General features: G+C 35.3%; 1 protein-coding gene across 1 annotated transcript in view; it reads right to left on the bottom strand.

The window, feature by feature from the left end:
- The window catches only part of LOC138702168 (uncharacterized), an 80781-nt gene that overhangs the window by 46289 nt on the left and 18840 nt on the right, over nt 1–15652 (bottom strand). Inside the window, exon 2 of the mRNA XM_069829773.1 lies at nt 9796–9894. Coding sequence (XP_069685874.1) covers nt 9796–9865 — 70 coding nt within the window. The 5' untranslated portion in view covers nt 9866–9894. The remainder of the gene's footprint in view (nt 1–9795; nt 9895–15652) is intronic.

Raw genomic sequence — 15652 nt, 5'->3', positions numbered from 1 at the left:
TATCGAACTCCGGTACTTTTAAGTACGAGTTTGTTAGCTGCTCTAGAAGACAAGTCTGTACATATTTCACGCTGTATCGCAAAGACTAACACTAGCTTCAAGGTACAATGGTCTGTACCTAACCCCCTCCTTGTATAGTAGCAGTATGCTAAATAGTGCACCCGCCCGGGGCCGATCGCCAGGCAGGCTGGAATGCCAGATATTGAAATGCGTGGCAGGTCTAGCGCCCCGCGACATGAGTCACCCGGCACTGAATTCTCCGACTAGTGTAGCCCCTCAGAGATGTCGCATCGCAACCCGCTAGGGCTCTGTGTTGGGAAAGTTGCCTGCGCATCAGGCAAGCAAGTCTGTAACGCTACTCTACTGCATTTTACTGCCCTCTGTTGATGGACTGAAGAGATCTCCGACCAGTCGGTTACATGGATAGCTGCATTGCCAACAGGAAAAAAGATCGTGTTAAAACAATTATGCTAAAGTAAATTAAAATATGCAAGTTACTGGACATTGGTATTATTATTGTTATTATTATTATTATTTCTATTATTGTTATTGTTACTATTATCATTGTTATGATTATTATTATTATCATTATTATTATTATTTCTATTATTGTTATTGTTACTATTATCATTGTTATGATTATTATTATTATTATTATTATTATTATTTCTATTATTGTTATTGTTACTATTATCATTGTTATGATTATTATTATTATCATTATTATTATTATTTCTATTATTGTTATTGTTACTATTATCATTGTTATGATTATGATTATTATTATTATTATTATTATTTCTATTATTGTTATTGTTACTATTATCATTGTTATGATGATTATTATTATTATTATTATTATTATTTCTATTATTGTTATTGTTACTATTATCATTGTTATGATTATGATTATGATTATTATTATTATTATTTCTATTATTGTTATTGTTACTATTATCATTGTTATGATTATGATTATTATTATTATTATTATTATTTCTATTATTGTTATTGTTACTATTATCATTGTTATGATTATTATTATTATTATTATTATTATTATTTCTATTATTGTTATTGTTACTATTATCATTGTTATGATTATGATTATTATTATTATTATTATTATTATTATTATTAGCAGGGAAAGGATTTATATGTAAATACATATTTACTTATAAAGCTAATATAATTTATATTTTGCATTATCTTTATGTTTCACAATGTGTAGGGTTGAAAAATCCTACTTTTATTTTCCATATTTTTCCATATTTTAGAGTTTAGTACATATTTTCGTTAATTTCCATATATTTTCCATATTTCATATAAAACAGTCCATATTATATTAGGTTTAACAATAAAACAAAACAAAATTCCATTAACTTTTAAAAATACATTTCAACAATAGAGATTTAAACACATGTTCAGTAATCCCTTTAACATCAGAGTTATTTGAAAATTAGCAGTCCTATCAACAATGGGAAAGTAAGTTACAAAACTGTATTAATTTAATTTAAAATTTTTAACAGACTTCAGTTGTGCAGCTCAACAGTTAAATGCCAGTCAGAGTACACATAGGTTCAGTTTTGTAAATCATACTATAAAGACGGTAAATATGCCAAAAGTACGTCATTCAGTCAATTTAAAATCAAAACTAACAAGTTACATTTCAGAATTTAAAGAAGATGGTTTATCAACTGACAATAAAATATTATTTTGTAATTTGTGTCAGTGTGCAGTATCATCTACACAAAAGTTCCTGGTGCAACAACACATTACAACTAGTAAACATCAGGCCAACAAACAACTAAATTCCAAGCAGAGACAATTGTTTTTAACACAACCAACAACATCGAATGTAAGATCTGAGTTTAACATCGACCTGTGCCGTTCTCTCATCTCTGCTGATATTCCTCTCTACAAACTAAAGAATAAGGTCTTCAGGGAATTCCTTGAAAAATATACTCAACATACAATCCCGGATGAGTCAACACTTAGGAAGACGTATGCTCCATCCATCTACGATGAGACAATACAGAAGATAAGAGATGAAATTAAAGATAGTTCAATTTGGGTTTCCATTGATGAGACTCCCGACAAAGAAGGTAGACTTGTTGGTAATGTAGTTATCGGTTTGTTAAGTGAACAATATTCTGAACGAATTCTTTTACATTGTGATGTTCTAGAAAAGTGCAATAACAAAACTATAGTTAAACTGTTCAACGAAGCTATGGGTATCCTGTGGCCAAAGGGTATTATGTACGATAATGTGTTATTCTTTATTAGCGATGCTGCCCCTTATATGGTCAAAGCTGGACAAGCATTATCTGTTGTATATCCTAAATTGACTCATTTTACTTGTGTGGCGCATGCATTTCATCGTGTGGCAGAAGTGGTCAGAGACAATTTCCCTAAAGTAGATTTGTTGATTTCATCAGTGAAAAAAGTATTTCTCAAAGCTCCCAGTAGAGTTAACGTGTTGAAAGAAATGTACCCTGAAATTCCATTGCCACCAAAGCCAATTTTAACTAGATGGGGTACATGGCTAGAAGCAGTTGAATATTATGCCGAACATATAGACTCTATTAACAATGTTCTCCTTGCATTGGACTCTGAAGATGCAGTCTCAATTGATACTGCGAAAACAGTTACCTGTGACATAAGTGTGAAGAATGACTTAGCTCACATTCAGCATACATTTTCATGCATCATAAAAACGCTCAAAAGTCTCCAAAATAGGCACCTTTCACTATCTGAAAGTTTTGAAATTATAAATAGTACTGTGGAACAACTGAATCGTGGTAGAGGTAAAGTTGCAGATGCAGTAAGAGCTAAGGTGGACACTGTACTTTCAAAAAACCCTGGATATGAAGAACTACAAAAGGTTGTTGCTGTGATGAGTGGTGAATCAACAGTGAAGATTAACTTGGACTTATCCCCAGCAGACATTGTGAAATTGAATTATGTACCAGTTACTTCTTGTGACGTCGAACGCTCTTTTAGTCAGTATAAATCTATCCTCAGAGACAATAGAAGAAGATTCACTTTTCAGCACTTGAAAGAAATGTTTGTAACCTATTGTTATGGTAACAGACAATAAAAATTGTGTTTTGTTGAAACTACATTGGAAGATAAGGTACGTCCATTATATTTTTTGTTTAGTTTGATTAAAATGTACCAATATTTAACGTACATAGTCATTTTTTTATAATTTTAAGTCCATATTTAATTCCATATTTTGGTAAAAATCCATATTTAATTCCATATTTTGGTAAAAATAACTACATATATATTTACATATTTCATATATTTTTAGTCCATATAAATCCGTTCCCTGATTATTAGTATTATTATTATTATTATTATTATTATTATTATTTCTATTATTGTTATTGTTACTATTATTATCAGTGTTGAGATTATTATTGTTTTTACTACTATATCGTCATTATTATTAATATTATTAACATAATTAGGAACATTATTATTCGGTTGAGAAGCTTTTGTCATCCAGTCTGCTGTTCAAAAATCTGAAAGTTAGAATTTATAAAACAGTTATATTACCGGTTGTTCTGTATGGTTGTGAAACTTGGACTCTCACTTTGAGAGAGGAACAGAGATTAAGGGCGTTTGAGAATAAGTTCCTTAGGAAAATATTTGGGGCTAAGCGGGATGAAGTTACAGGAGAATGGAGAAAGTTACACAACACAGAACTGGACGCATTGTATTCTTCACCTGACATAATTAGGAACATTAAATCCAGACGTTTGAGATGGGCAGGGCATGTAGCACGTATGGGCGAATCCAGAAATGCATATAGAGTGTTAGTTGGGAGGCCGGAGGAACATAGACCTTTGGTGAGGCCGAGACATGGATGGGAGGATAATATTTAAATGGATTTGAGGAAGGTGGGATATGATGATAGAGACTGGATTAATCTTGCACAGGATAGGGACCGATGGCGGGCTTATGTGAGGGCGGCAATGAACCTCCGGGTTCCTTAAAAGCCATTTGTAAGTAAGTATTATTATTGTTATTATTATTATTATTATTATTATTATTATTATTATCATCATCATTGTTATTATTATTATCATTACTATTATTACTGTTATTGTTATGATTGTTCTTACTATTATATTATCAGTATTATTTTTAATTGTTGACAAGTAACTCCATCTGTTAGCGCAACCATAAAGCATCTAATAGATGATATAGAGTTACCAACAACGAAAAAAGAAAAAAGAAAAAGTATTAATTTTATTATTATTATTATTATTATTATTATTATTATTATTATTATTATTATTACTATCATTGTTATGATTATTATTATGATTGTTATGATTCATTCATTCATATGTTTCGCCCAAAGGCAGGTCTTTCACTGCAAACCCAGCATTATCCAGTCTTTCCTATTTTCTGTCTTCCTCTTTGTCTCCTCATATGATCCATATATCTTAATGTCGTCTATCATCTGATATCTTCTTCTGCCCCGAACTCTTCTCCCGTTCACCATTCCTTCCAGTGCATCCTTCAGTAGGCAGTTTCTTCTCAGCCAGTGACCCAGCCAATTCCTTTTTCTCTTCCTGATCAGTTTCAGCATCATTCTTTCTTCACCCACTCTTTCCAACACAGCTTCATTGCTTTGATATTATTATTATTATTATTATTATTATTATTATTATTATTATTATTATTATTATTATTATTATTATTATTATTATTATTATTATTATTAGGATCATCACTCATTTTCAAAATTAAATGTGGACAAAAACCTGGAAAGTTCTCAAACAAAAATAAATAATGAATCGTCCACCCAGAAGGACAAAATAAATCAAATACGTCTTAAGACATTGCTTATACGAGTAGCTTTTATTAACAACTTTACAATGAACAAATGAAACACTGACAAACTGAAATGTCTCTATCTGACCTCAAAATTGACCACGATGCGTAGGAAATTTGCCAAGCAGAAGTTCAGAAGTCGCTGTATCCTTATTATAAATAGGTCGGATGGTGATGGTGCTTATGAATGCAAGCAAAGCATTTGTCGTATGATGACATCCTCTCAAAAACAGGGATGTCTAAATAATTATATTTCTTAAAATAGTTATTTCGATTTGATTAAAACACAATTTGAAATTTAGCAGATAATATTAATTTGTTTTTTCTTGAAGACGATCGTACGTAAGTATGCTAGATGTCAAATTGATTAGGATTATGATATATGTAGAATAATACTGCTAAGGTTGGCAACACTGCGAGTTTCTCAATAATACGAATTTAAACAACACGTGGACGTTGTGAAGCAGATGTTTTTGGAAAGATGTTGTTGAATAATTTATCAGACATGGTGTATAAACATGGATTTGATATTCGTTGATAATGACGTCTTGCTGTAAGAGACAGAGGTCAATTTCACTGTATAAAGTGGAAAAATAACAGGATTTCTGCCTTCAGATTATAATATGCTAAAAATGTGACAAACAATAGTTATTTTAAAATCTGAAATGACAGAAAACTCTTTTCCTGTCACATAGAGTGAAACTTCTTTGCAAATTGTTCAAGCAAGATGTTTCATCATCAACCATCCTTTGTAACAGTAACAAATATAAATGATACTCGGGAGGAAATTAAACGCAGAATAAATATGAGAAATGCCTACTATTATTCGGTTGAGAAGCTTTTATCATCCAGTCTGCTGTCAAAAAATCTGAAAGTTAGAATTTATAAAACAGTTATATTACCGGTTGTTCTATATGGCTGTGAAACTTGGACTCTCACTTTGAGAGAGGAACAGAGGTTAAGGGTGTTTGAGAATAAGGTGCTTAAAAAAATATTTGGGGCTAAGAGGGATGAAGTTACAGGAGAATGGAGAAAGTTACACAACACAGAACTGCACGTGTTGTATTCTTCACCTGACATAATTAGGAACATTAAATCCAGACGTTTGAGATGGGCAGGGCTTGTAGCACGTATGGACGAATCCAGAAATGCATATAGAGTGTTAGTTGGGAGGCCGGAAGGAAAAAGACCTTTGAGGAGGTCGAGGCATAGATGGGAGGATAATATTAAAATGGATTTGAAGGAGGTGGGATATGATGATAGAGACTGGAGTAATCTTGCACAGGATAGGGACCGATGGCGGGCTTATGTGAGGGCGGCAATGAACCTCCGGGTTCCTTAAAAGCCATTTGTAAGTAAGTAAGTTGTTCCAAGATATTTTAATTTTTCCACCTCTTCGAAGAATAAATTTCCAATTTTTATATTTCCATTTCGTACTATGTTCTGGTCACAAGACATAATCATATACTTCGACAGATTTATAATAATAATAATAATAATAATAATAATAATAATAATAATAATAATAATAATAATAATAATAATAATAATACATCGGGGAGATACGTTCCCCCATGTCCCTCCCTCTAACGGCGCCCCTCAGACAACGCAGTCCGCCTATTTGAATTTCAAAGCCCAGGTGTGCTTTGTGGTGTTGATTTCAATAGCAAAGCAGCTTTCACTGTCGCCAAACAAAATTCTAATCCACGTTACAAGGGCAGACTGGAACCAGACTGGCGACATATGGCTCTCCATTATGCATCGGGTCACCCAATAAAATATCTGATCCTTCTTCTTAAAGCATTGCTTACAAAAGTGTTTTCATCTAACCTAACCACTGATTTCAGCGATCGACAATTTCAACTGTCCTCATGTATCCTTCCCGTAAATAAGAAAATATTACTTGAAATGACTGTCATATAGCCCAAGTAATTTTGTGCGAGATCGTGCGTATTTGCTTGGTTTCCGCACAAAACGAATCCGCGGAAAGTCTAAAATTCCACATTCAGTATTCCCAACGTAACACACATAACAATTTCCCTCTTCTTACCGCTTAAGCGCGACATTCATTTTACTGCTTTAGGCTTTTAACATATTATTTTTAGAGACGTTCAATATAGTAATAATTATAAATTGGAAACTTACCACTGCAATTTCACCTAAATTGCACTGTTAATTATTGTTTTTAAATATTTGCAAAAATTAAGTAAACTCTACAACTCCACTAAAGTTACTGCATTCGTGATGCAAGTAACATTAAGGAAGCCGTGAAAAAATCAACAAGATTCCAGACTCATCATAGACTGGGGGAAAAAAAAGACAGACGTATATCACGGCCTGCTGAAGTGTAGTAAACACAGAAAACATTTTAAAGCAACAATGTTGAAGATAGATATTTTAGTTTTTAAAAGTTGCCGTCATTGAACAGAAACCAAGATGGAGATTTCACTGCAACTAATTAGAAATTCCTGTTTCAGGTATGTAATAAACGATCTTCGCACAAAATAATGTACGATACATGAGCGGTATGTTTTCTTTCAATTCTCGGAAATTAAAAAAGCTCAACTACGTTTCGCTTTTTCAAACTTTTCCTCGAACATGAAAACTTCAACATACCGCTCTTGTAACGTATATTACTATTGTGGTAAATTAATCAAATACAGGCATATCTACATAAATAGTACAATTTACAAGAAGTCGCTATAAATGAAGATAAATTTTAGGATTGTACATAATTCTTTCTGTATGGATTGCAGGAGACGCTATTTGATGGTTATTAAAAGATTTCACTCATTTATGTCTTTTGAATAACCGCGGACGGGAAACCTCTACTCACTGTTTCGGTACAACAGGCGCGTTGCCATGGAAACAAGCGGGCGTGCGGAAAATGAGGTTGGGCGGCCGATTTGGAAGCGGGCCACGATTGAAATGGGCCGAGATATGCCAGTGTCACCTACAGGGCACTGAACACATCGCACGCTTAATTTGCTTCCGTGTAAACATGCTGGCTAATGAATTAGCAGGGCTGCCAAAACAACCAAAAAGAGCTTCACTAAACAGAAAACATGACGAAGTACAGGGTATATAATTATAGCGTACAGCGACTTTGAACACAGTCCTGAAATGTCCGGACGCGTCTGTGGCTAAGCGTTAATATTCCGGTGCTCCATCCAGGCGACCCCGGTTCGATCGCAGACCTGGTTGTGGTGTAATTCGTGCTGGAAAAATGCTGACGTCGTAGACAAATTTTCTGGAGTACTAATATTTCTCCCTTTTTCATCCAAGTAATACACTCCTGTAATCTACAGGGTGATTCATAACTAATGATCCGCGTTTTAGTAAACATTTCTACAGGATTTATTGAGCATAAAATGTCATATGAACATGGGTTCGATTATCATTAGTTTAAAAGTTATTCAAGGAGGAAAGGAACTGACCGCGCTACCTCATTATCTCCTGGCTTAGTTGTCTCATGCGTGATGCCTTTCAACCTGTCTTCAGACAGTTGACTGGACAACAAAAGTCATTCGTAAAAATCCCAACGTCATACTGTGAATCAGATTTTGGAGTTGCTTGCATCGTAATACAAACATTGGAACGTAAATTAAACGGAGGATTGTGTTGTGACGTGAAGTACGGGGGAGAAGGGGAAGATAGATCTAGTAATTATCGAGGACAGCCGTGCCGAGATTCGGAACGCTAAGCGCCGTTCACATCCGTGCGACCAAGTTCATTGAAGTGGAAGGAGGGGTATTTATTTTATTATTAATATAGTATTTTAAATGAATATTTCTGTGTATTTTACCCTACAATTCAACCCCCTCTCATTTCAGATGTCATCTACAGGGTGATTCATGACTAATGGTCTGCGCTTTAGGAGTAAATCCTACAGGCTATTTTGAGCATGAAATGTCATATGAATATGCATCAGATTTTATCAATAGTTTCAAAGTTATTCGTAAAAATCCAAACGTCATACTGTGAATCAGGCTTTGGAGTTGTTTACATCGTAATACAACATTGGAACGTAAACTAAATGGAGGATTGCGCTGTGACGTGAAGTACGGGGTGAAGTGGAAGATAGATCCGGTAATTATCAGCTGCGCTTATCAAGAACAGCCGTGACGAGGTAACGAACGCTACGCGCGCCATTCACATCAGTGCGACCAAGTTCATTGAAGTGGAAGGAGGGATATTTATTTAATGATTAATACAGTATTTTAAATTAATATTTCTGTGTATTTTAGACTTCACTTCAACCCCTTCTCATTTCAGATTTCATCTACAGGGTGATTCATGACTTATGGTCTGCGCTTTAGGAATAAATTCTACAGGATATTTTGAACATAGAATGTCTTATGAACATGGGTCAGATTTTATCAATAGTTTCAAAGTTATTCGTAAAAATCCCAACTTCATACAGTGAATCAGGCTTTAGAATTGTTTACATCGTAATACAACATTGGAACGTAAACTAAACGGAGGATTGTGTTATGACGTGAAGTACGGGGAGAAAGGGAAGATAGATCTGGTATCAACTGCTCTTAACAAGGAAAGCCGTGACGAGGTAACGAACGCTACGCGCGCCATTCACATCCGTGCGACCAAGTTAAATGAAGTGGACGAATGGATATTTTAAAATCTGCTTCTAAACTGAGGTAAGTTTTTATGATTGCTAAAGTATTTTTAATTAATATTTCCGTGTGTTTTAGGTAAATAATTCTCAGTTTTGCTCGAAATCAGTTCAAGGCTTGGTCACCATACCCATACAAGTATACAGGCCTATATTCTTCAGCGCTGGAATTCCTTTTTCTGCTTCATAGCGGTTACCATCAGACAAGAACGTACAATTCAGCAAGTAGGCTACTCAACTGCACTAAAGCTGAGACAGAACGTAACTGTGTGGTAGTTTTGGGAACACACAAAAGTTGACGGTGGTCCTACCTGGATGCGAGTCCAGGACAACTTCGCCGGCAAGCCGCACCAGCACCAGGCACCAGCACCATCCCCGCATCTCCGTCTACGCCGCTGTGATGCCGTCGCCTGCAAAGTGACACGATAAAAATACTCAGATGGCCCACTTTCCTGCACAAGAAATCTCCAACTGAAACATTATTTTACTTGGCTTTGCAGTGCAGATCTATCTTCCATAATTCCGTCGCCCCTTCTTGTTTACTGAATGCCGCACGTCAGATCTCCCAGCTAACTTGTAAATTGCGTTTATTACGAAGCTATTGCAAGGGAAATAGCTGATGCATGCGAGATGGAGCAACGCAACACCAGCGATCAGCTGATCGGAGTGCTGTCAACAGTTGTTTTTTTATTGGTTTATTTTACGAAGATTTATCAGCTGCGAAGGTTATCTAGCGTCCAGCGAAATGAGTCCAGAGTGAATAAGTAAGTAAATAAATAAGTCAATAAATAAACAAACGAACGAACGAATAAACAAATGAATAATTAAATATATTAATTAAATAAATAAGTCAATAAATAAGCCAATAGGCTAAATTAACAAATAAACGAACAAACAAATAAACATGTAAAGAAACGAATAAATAAATAAACGAGCGCACAAACAAGCAAACAATAAGTAAATAAATCAATTAATTAAATGAATAAATAAGTAAATTAATCAAGTAAGCAGATAAATAAATAAACAAAAAATGGACTATAAAACAAACGAACGGAAAAATAAATCAGTAAATAAATAAATGAAGTAAACTTACTTACTTACTTACTTACTTACTGGCTTTTAAGGAACCCGGAGTTTCATTGCCGCCCTCACATAAGCCCGCCATTGGTCCCTATCCTGAGCAAGATTAATCCAGTCTCTACCATCATATCCCACCTCCCTCAAATCCATTTTAATATTATCCCCCCATCTACGTCTCGGCCTCCCCTAAGGTCTTTTCCCTTCGATCTCCCAACTAACACTCTATATGCATTTCTGGATTCGCCCATACGTGCTACATACCCTGCTCATCTCAAACGTCTGGATTTAATATTCCTAATTATGTCAGGTGAAGAATACAATGCGTGCAGTTCTGTGTTGTGTAACTTTCTCCATTCTCCTGTAACTTCAACCTTTTAGCTCCAAATATTTTCCTAAGCACCTTATTCTCAAACACCCTTAACCTATGTTCCTCTCTCAAAGTGAGAGTCCAAGTTTCACAGCCATACAGAACAACCGGTAATATAACTGTTTTATAAATTCTAACTTTCAGATTTTTTGACAGCAGACTGGATGATCAAAACTTCTCAACCGAATAATAACAGGCATTTCCCATATTTATTCTGTGTTTAACTTCCTCCCGATCATTTATATTTGTTAAATGAAGTAAATAAGTAAGTAAATTTAAAAATAATAAAATAAACAAATAAACGAACATACAAACGGAAGAACGGATAAATAAATAAATTGAATAAGTGAATAAATACGCAAATACATAAACAAATAAACGAGCGAGCGAAGAAATAAATAAGTAAATAAGTAAGTCAATAAATAACGAACAAACAAACATACAAACGAAGGAACAAATAAATAAATTAAGTGAATAAATCATTAAATAAACAAATAAATGAACAAACAAAGAATAAATAAGTTACCAAGCATTTGCTGTTAACGGGTTGAGTAAAAACCCTGGAAAAACCTCGACTAGGTAACTTGTCCCAACCAAGATTTCAACCGGAGCCAGTTCGGTCCACGGTCAAACATGGTAACCGATACTCCACAGCCGTGGACCCGAGAGCTGTTAAGGAGAGATGGTCAATTTTCAATCATGATTTTTTTTTTAAATACTCCTTGACATGGTGCATAAAATATAATGCGCATCGTCATAAATAGTAGTCAAGTTTGGAAAACACACCTTATAATTTAGAACCCCTCTTATAATTAATTTGATATGCAAGATACCTCTTTAATGAGTGTTTGAAGAGAAAAACACGCTGGTGGAATTAAACAAAGCCCAAATCTAATGCACGATTTTCCACACTTAACGTAAACATTATATTTTTAAATCTACGTTTTGCTGAAGAGATTATTCCGGGACTAGTGATGGGCCGCTCATGAGCGAGTCGTTTCGAATGAACGACTCCCGCTCTGGAGCGGCTCTCCGCTCCCTCCTTACAAAAGAGCGAGTCGTTCATTGCATTTCGCTCCCTACTCTTGGGAGAGCAAGGCAACTTCACCCCGCTCTCTTGCTTCGGGCTCACTCCCAACGCTCCGCTCCCTCCACAACAGCACAGCGCTCCACAGCTCCATTACAGCTGTATACAATCCCTGATCACAACGATGCCCAGCACGTCTGTCAGTGTGGTCATGCGCTTCAATGCAGACACGTTTAAACGTTGCCTATTGTCATGTTTCTGTTCTCCTTATTGCTAAATAAATCATGTTTGCACATTAGCCGTTTTTATGTACCATTGTACACTTTCATAATTGCTATTTATACTACTTTACCAACAGTAACGTCGCCAGGATCAGAGCAAGGGAGGTGCGGATGGGGTGCGAGATTTAAAAATGGGGTGCGAGCTGTAAAAATGTGGTACATAAAAAATTCAAAATGTTCTTTCATGCACTTGCGCGCATACTATACATCTGTTTATTATTATTGTTATTATTATTATTATTATTATTATTATTATTATTATTATTATTATTATTATTATTATTATTATTATTATTCAATCCATTACGATACACTATGGGACGCAGTTTTTTCACATCCATGAAATTGTTTGTTTGTTTGTTTTTGTTCTTCAAAATAATTTATGCCTAGTATTTTGTTAATAAGTTGCCCTTTGGAGTGTGGAAAGGGGTTCTCCGATTTTTTTATGGGGTGCTTGCGCACCCTTTCGCACCCCCCCTAGCGACGTCCCTGTTTACCAACACTTTCAGAACTGTTTTTAATTGATCTGTTTATACTACATACCGATACTTCACGATTGTTACTGGTTCGTAAAATAGCGTAAGTAATGTAAATGGGCTCTCTCCCTCTGGGATAACATGGAAACTACCTTACTGTACGTGTACAAGAAGCTTTTCTCCGCATTCACAGACCGATGCAAACCGATTCGAATGTCTATTGCAATGACATCTATTGAGAAGCATGTGTACTGTGTCATACAGTTAACAACCAGCTCTGCAGTTATCGTAGAAGAGTCGGAGCGGTGGGGTGAGTGATCACTAGGAGCGAGCTGGTTGAGAAAGAGGGAGGGCACTGTACCGCTCCGCTCTTTTGAACGACTCCTCAAAAGGAGCGGGAGTCAAAGAGCTAGCTCGCATCAATGAACGACTCCGACCCATCTCTACTGAAGAGATTATTCGGAGTTCCGTAAGTGCTTTCAGAGTGGATACATCTTATAGTGCTTATTGTGTGTGAACAGTGTTATTTGAAGACATTTCTATAAATTTAGTTGTGTTAATTTGTAATTCGTTCCTTTCTTATTTATTTTTCTTCTCTCAATATATAATATTACATACACTCACCGAAGTTTTTTGAATATTAACGAAATACAACGGGGTACACCCCCATCTGTTAGGGATGGGGACCTAAACTCATTACATAACTATACATTAGAGAAAGAAACAACACAAAAAATGGAGACCGAGGAACTAAATTCCATTTCTACATCTAATACACAATCGCAAAAGTTACCGGTAGTATATTATGCACAGAATTCAAGAGGACCATATGCAGTATACGTCCAATCTCAAGACAATAATATAGGCAATTTACACCCACTGAAAATAGGACGATTATTATTTAAAAGAGACCACAAAGATATTCAAGAAATTAAAAGACTAGGCAGAAATAGACTGCAGATCAACTTCACAACAGCACAGGCAGCTAATAATTTCCTAGAAGACAAAGTACTAGAAACAGAGAAATTGGTGGCCTTTATTCCTAAACATAGAGTTACTTCCATCGGTGTAATACGAGGAGTCGACACTTCAATTTCTATTGAAGAGATACAAAAGGACATAAATAGTTCGGAAAAGGTATACAAAATAGAACGTTTTTATAGAAAGATGTATGTAGGGGAACAGGTGAAATATATTCCAACTCAAACAGTGAAGATTACTTTTGAAGCACAAAAATTACCTTGGTATATTACGTTATACTTTGTTAGATACGAGGTAGAGAAATATAGATTTCCTGTTCTACAATGCAAAAATTGCCAGAGGTATGGGCATCACGAAAAACAGTGCAGAGGACAATCCAGATGTGTGAAGTGTGGAGAAAATCATACCTTGACTGATTGTTCAAGTTCAAAATTGCGATGTTGTAATTGTTCCTTGGATCACTTAGCGAATAGTGAAAAGTGTGTGATGAGGAAATCCCAACTCAATATTAAAAAGAAGATGACAGAACTTAATATATCCTTTCATGAAGCAAGAGAGATTGATTCAAAGCAAGAAAGGTCGTATTCAGCAGTAACGGAAAAAGATTTCCCACAATTGCCATCAGTCCTTCTTAGCCAGACACAATCCACCCAACACTTTCCGACCCCTCTAACACAGAGTACTCCGCGTAAGAGAACACGGGTAGATTTACCCACAGTTCCCGGCCAAAGAAACTCCAAAGAAAACCCTTTTCAACATTTCTACAAATCCCAACCGGGCAGGCTCGGTATTCCCAATAGATCTCAGAGACAGACCTTACTATTAGATAGTCCATCTAAAATTCATACGGTTCACAATAGTCAACACACCCTTCAAGAAGACGCAACTGCTCCAGTTCACCCAAATACAACAGATGCTCTACCAATGACATTTATAGATTCAATATTAAATCGGCTAATAAAAGACGTACAGAGAATGGATCCCACGAACACAGAATTGAGCGAGAAACTAGTCCAAGACTATAAACAAAAGATCCTCCTTAATTTAGTACAATGAAGAGTGTTCCTCTTCAGAAGCTATCGATATAAAATTTAAACAGACATAACCTTTCACCGTTTCATAGATTTATATACATATTTATATATACTTCTTACTGGGTTATTTATACATATTTTCGGTTAGCCCTTCCAAACTCTCCGATGGCAGATCTAAATTTAAAAATTCTGCAGTGGAACTGTCGTAGTCTCAAACATAAAATAACAGAGCTACAAAATTTGTTATCTTTACAAGAGATTGATATTGCAGCCCTATGCGAGACATGGATAAATCAATCCTTTCTACCAAAATTTCGAAATTTTACTTTAAATACAAAGAATAGGACGGACGGTAGGGGAGGAGTAGCAATCCTGGTTAGAAAGGGTATATCATATTCCTTATTACATCTCACAAATATACCACCAGAGGTAGAAGTTATTGGGATTAGAGTGAAAAATGTAAACATAATTAATATTTATCAACCTCCTAATGTTATCTCATCTACTACTAGTTGGCACGCAGTTTTTTCGCAAATACCACAAAACGAACAACTAATTATAGTTGGTGATTTTAATTCCCACCATCCCTGTTGGCACAGTAGCCACACAGATCAAAGAGGGCAACAACTTTATGAGGCACTTGACCTTTTAAATCTTGTTGTTTTAAATCAAAATGATAGTACGCGTTTAATAGCACCTTATGGAGAACAGTCTATAGTCGATTTAACTATTACGCAACCTCCTTTGGCGTTGTATACAAACTGGAGCATTATAAAAGATTCAATGGGCAGTGATCATTTTCCTATTGTCACAGAAGTGGGAGTGTCTTGTTTTAGTAGGAATGTACAGGATTCGATTCGGAAGAGAAAAGGAATTGCTCATATTGATTGGATACATTTTTCTACTTCCCTTCAAGATATGT

Source organism: Periplaneta americana, chromosome 6 (genome assembly GCF_040183065.1).
Source record: "Periplaneta americana isolate PAMFEO1 chromosome 6, P.americana_PAMFEO1_priV1, whole genome shotgun sequence".
NCBI classification, from domain to species: domain Eukaryota; kingdom Metazoa; phylum Arthropoda; class Insecta; order Blattodea; family Blattidae; genus Periplaneta; species Periplaneta americana.
Note: the sequence above shows the minus strand (reverse complement) of the source record. Positions and strands in the feature narration are given on the sequence as shown.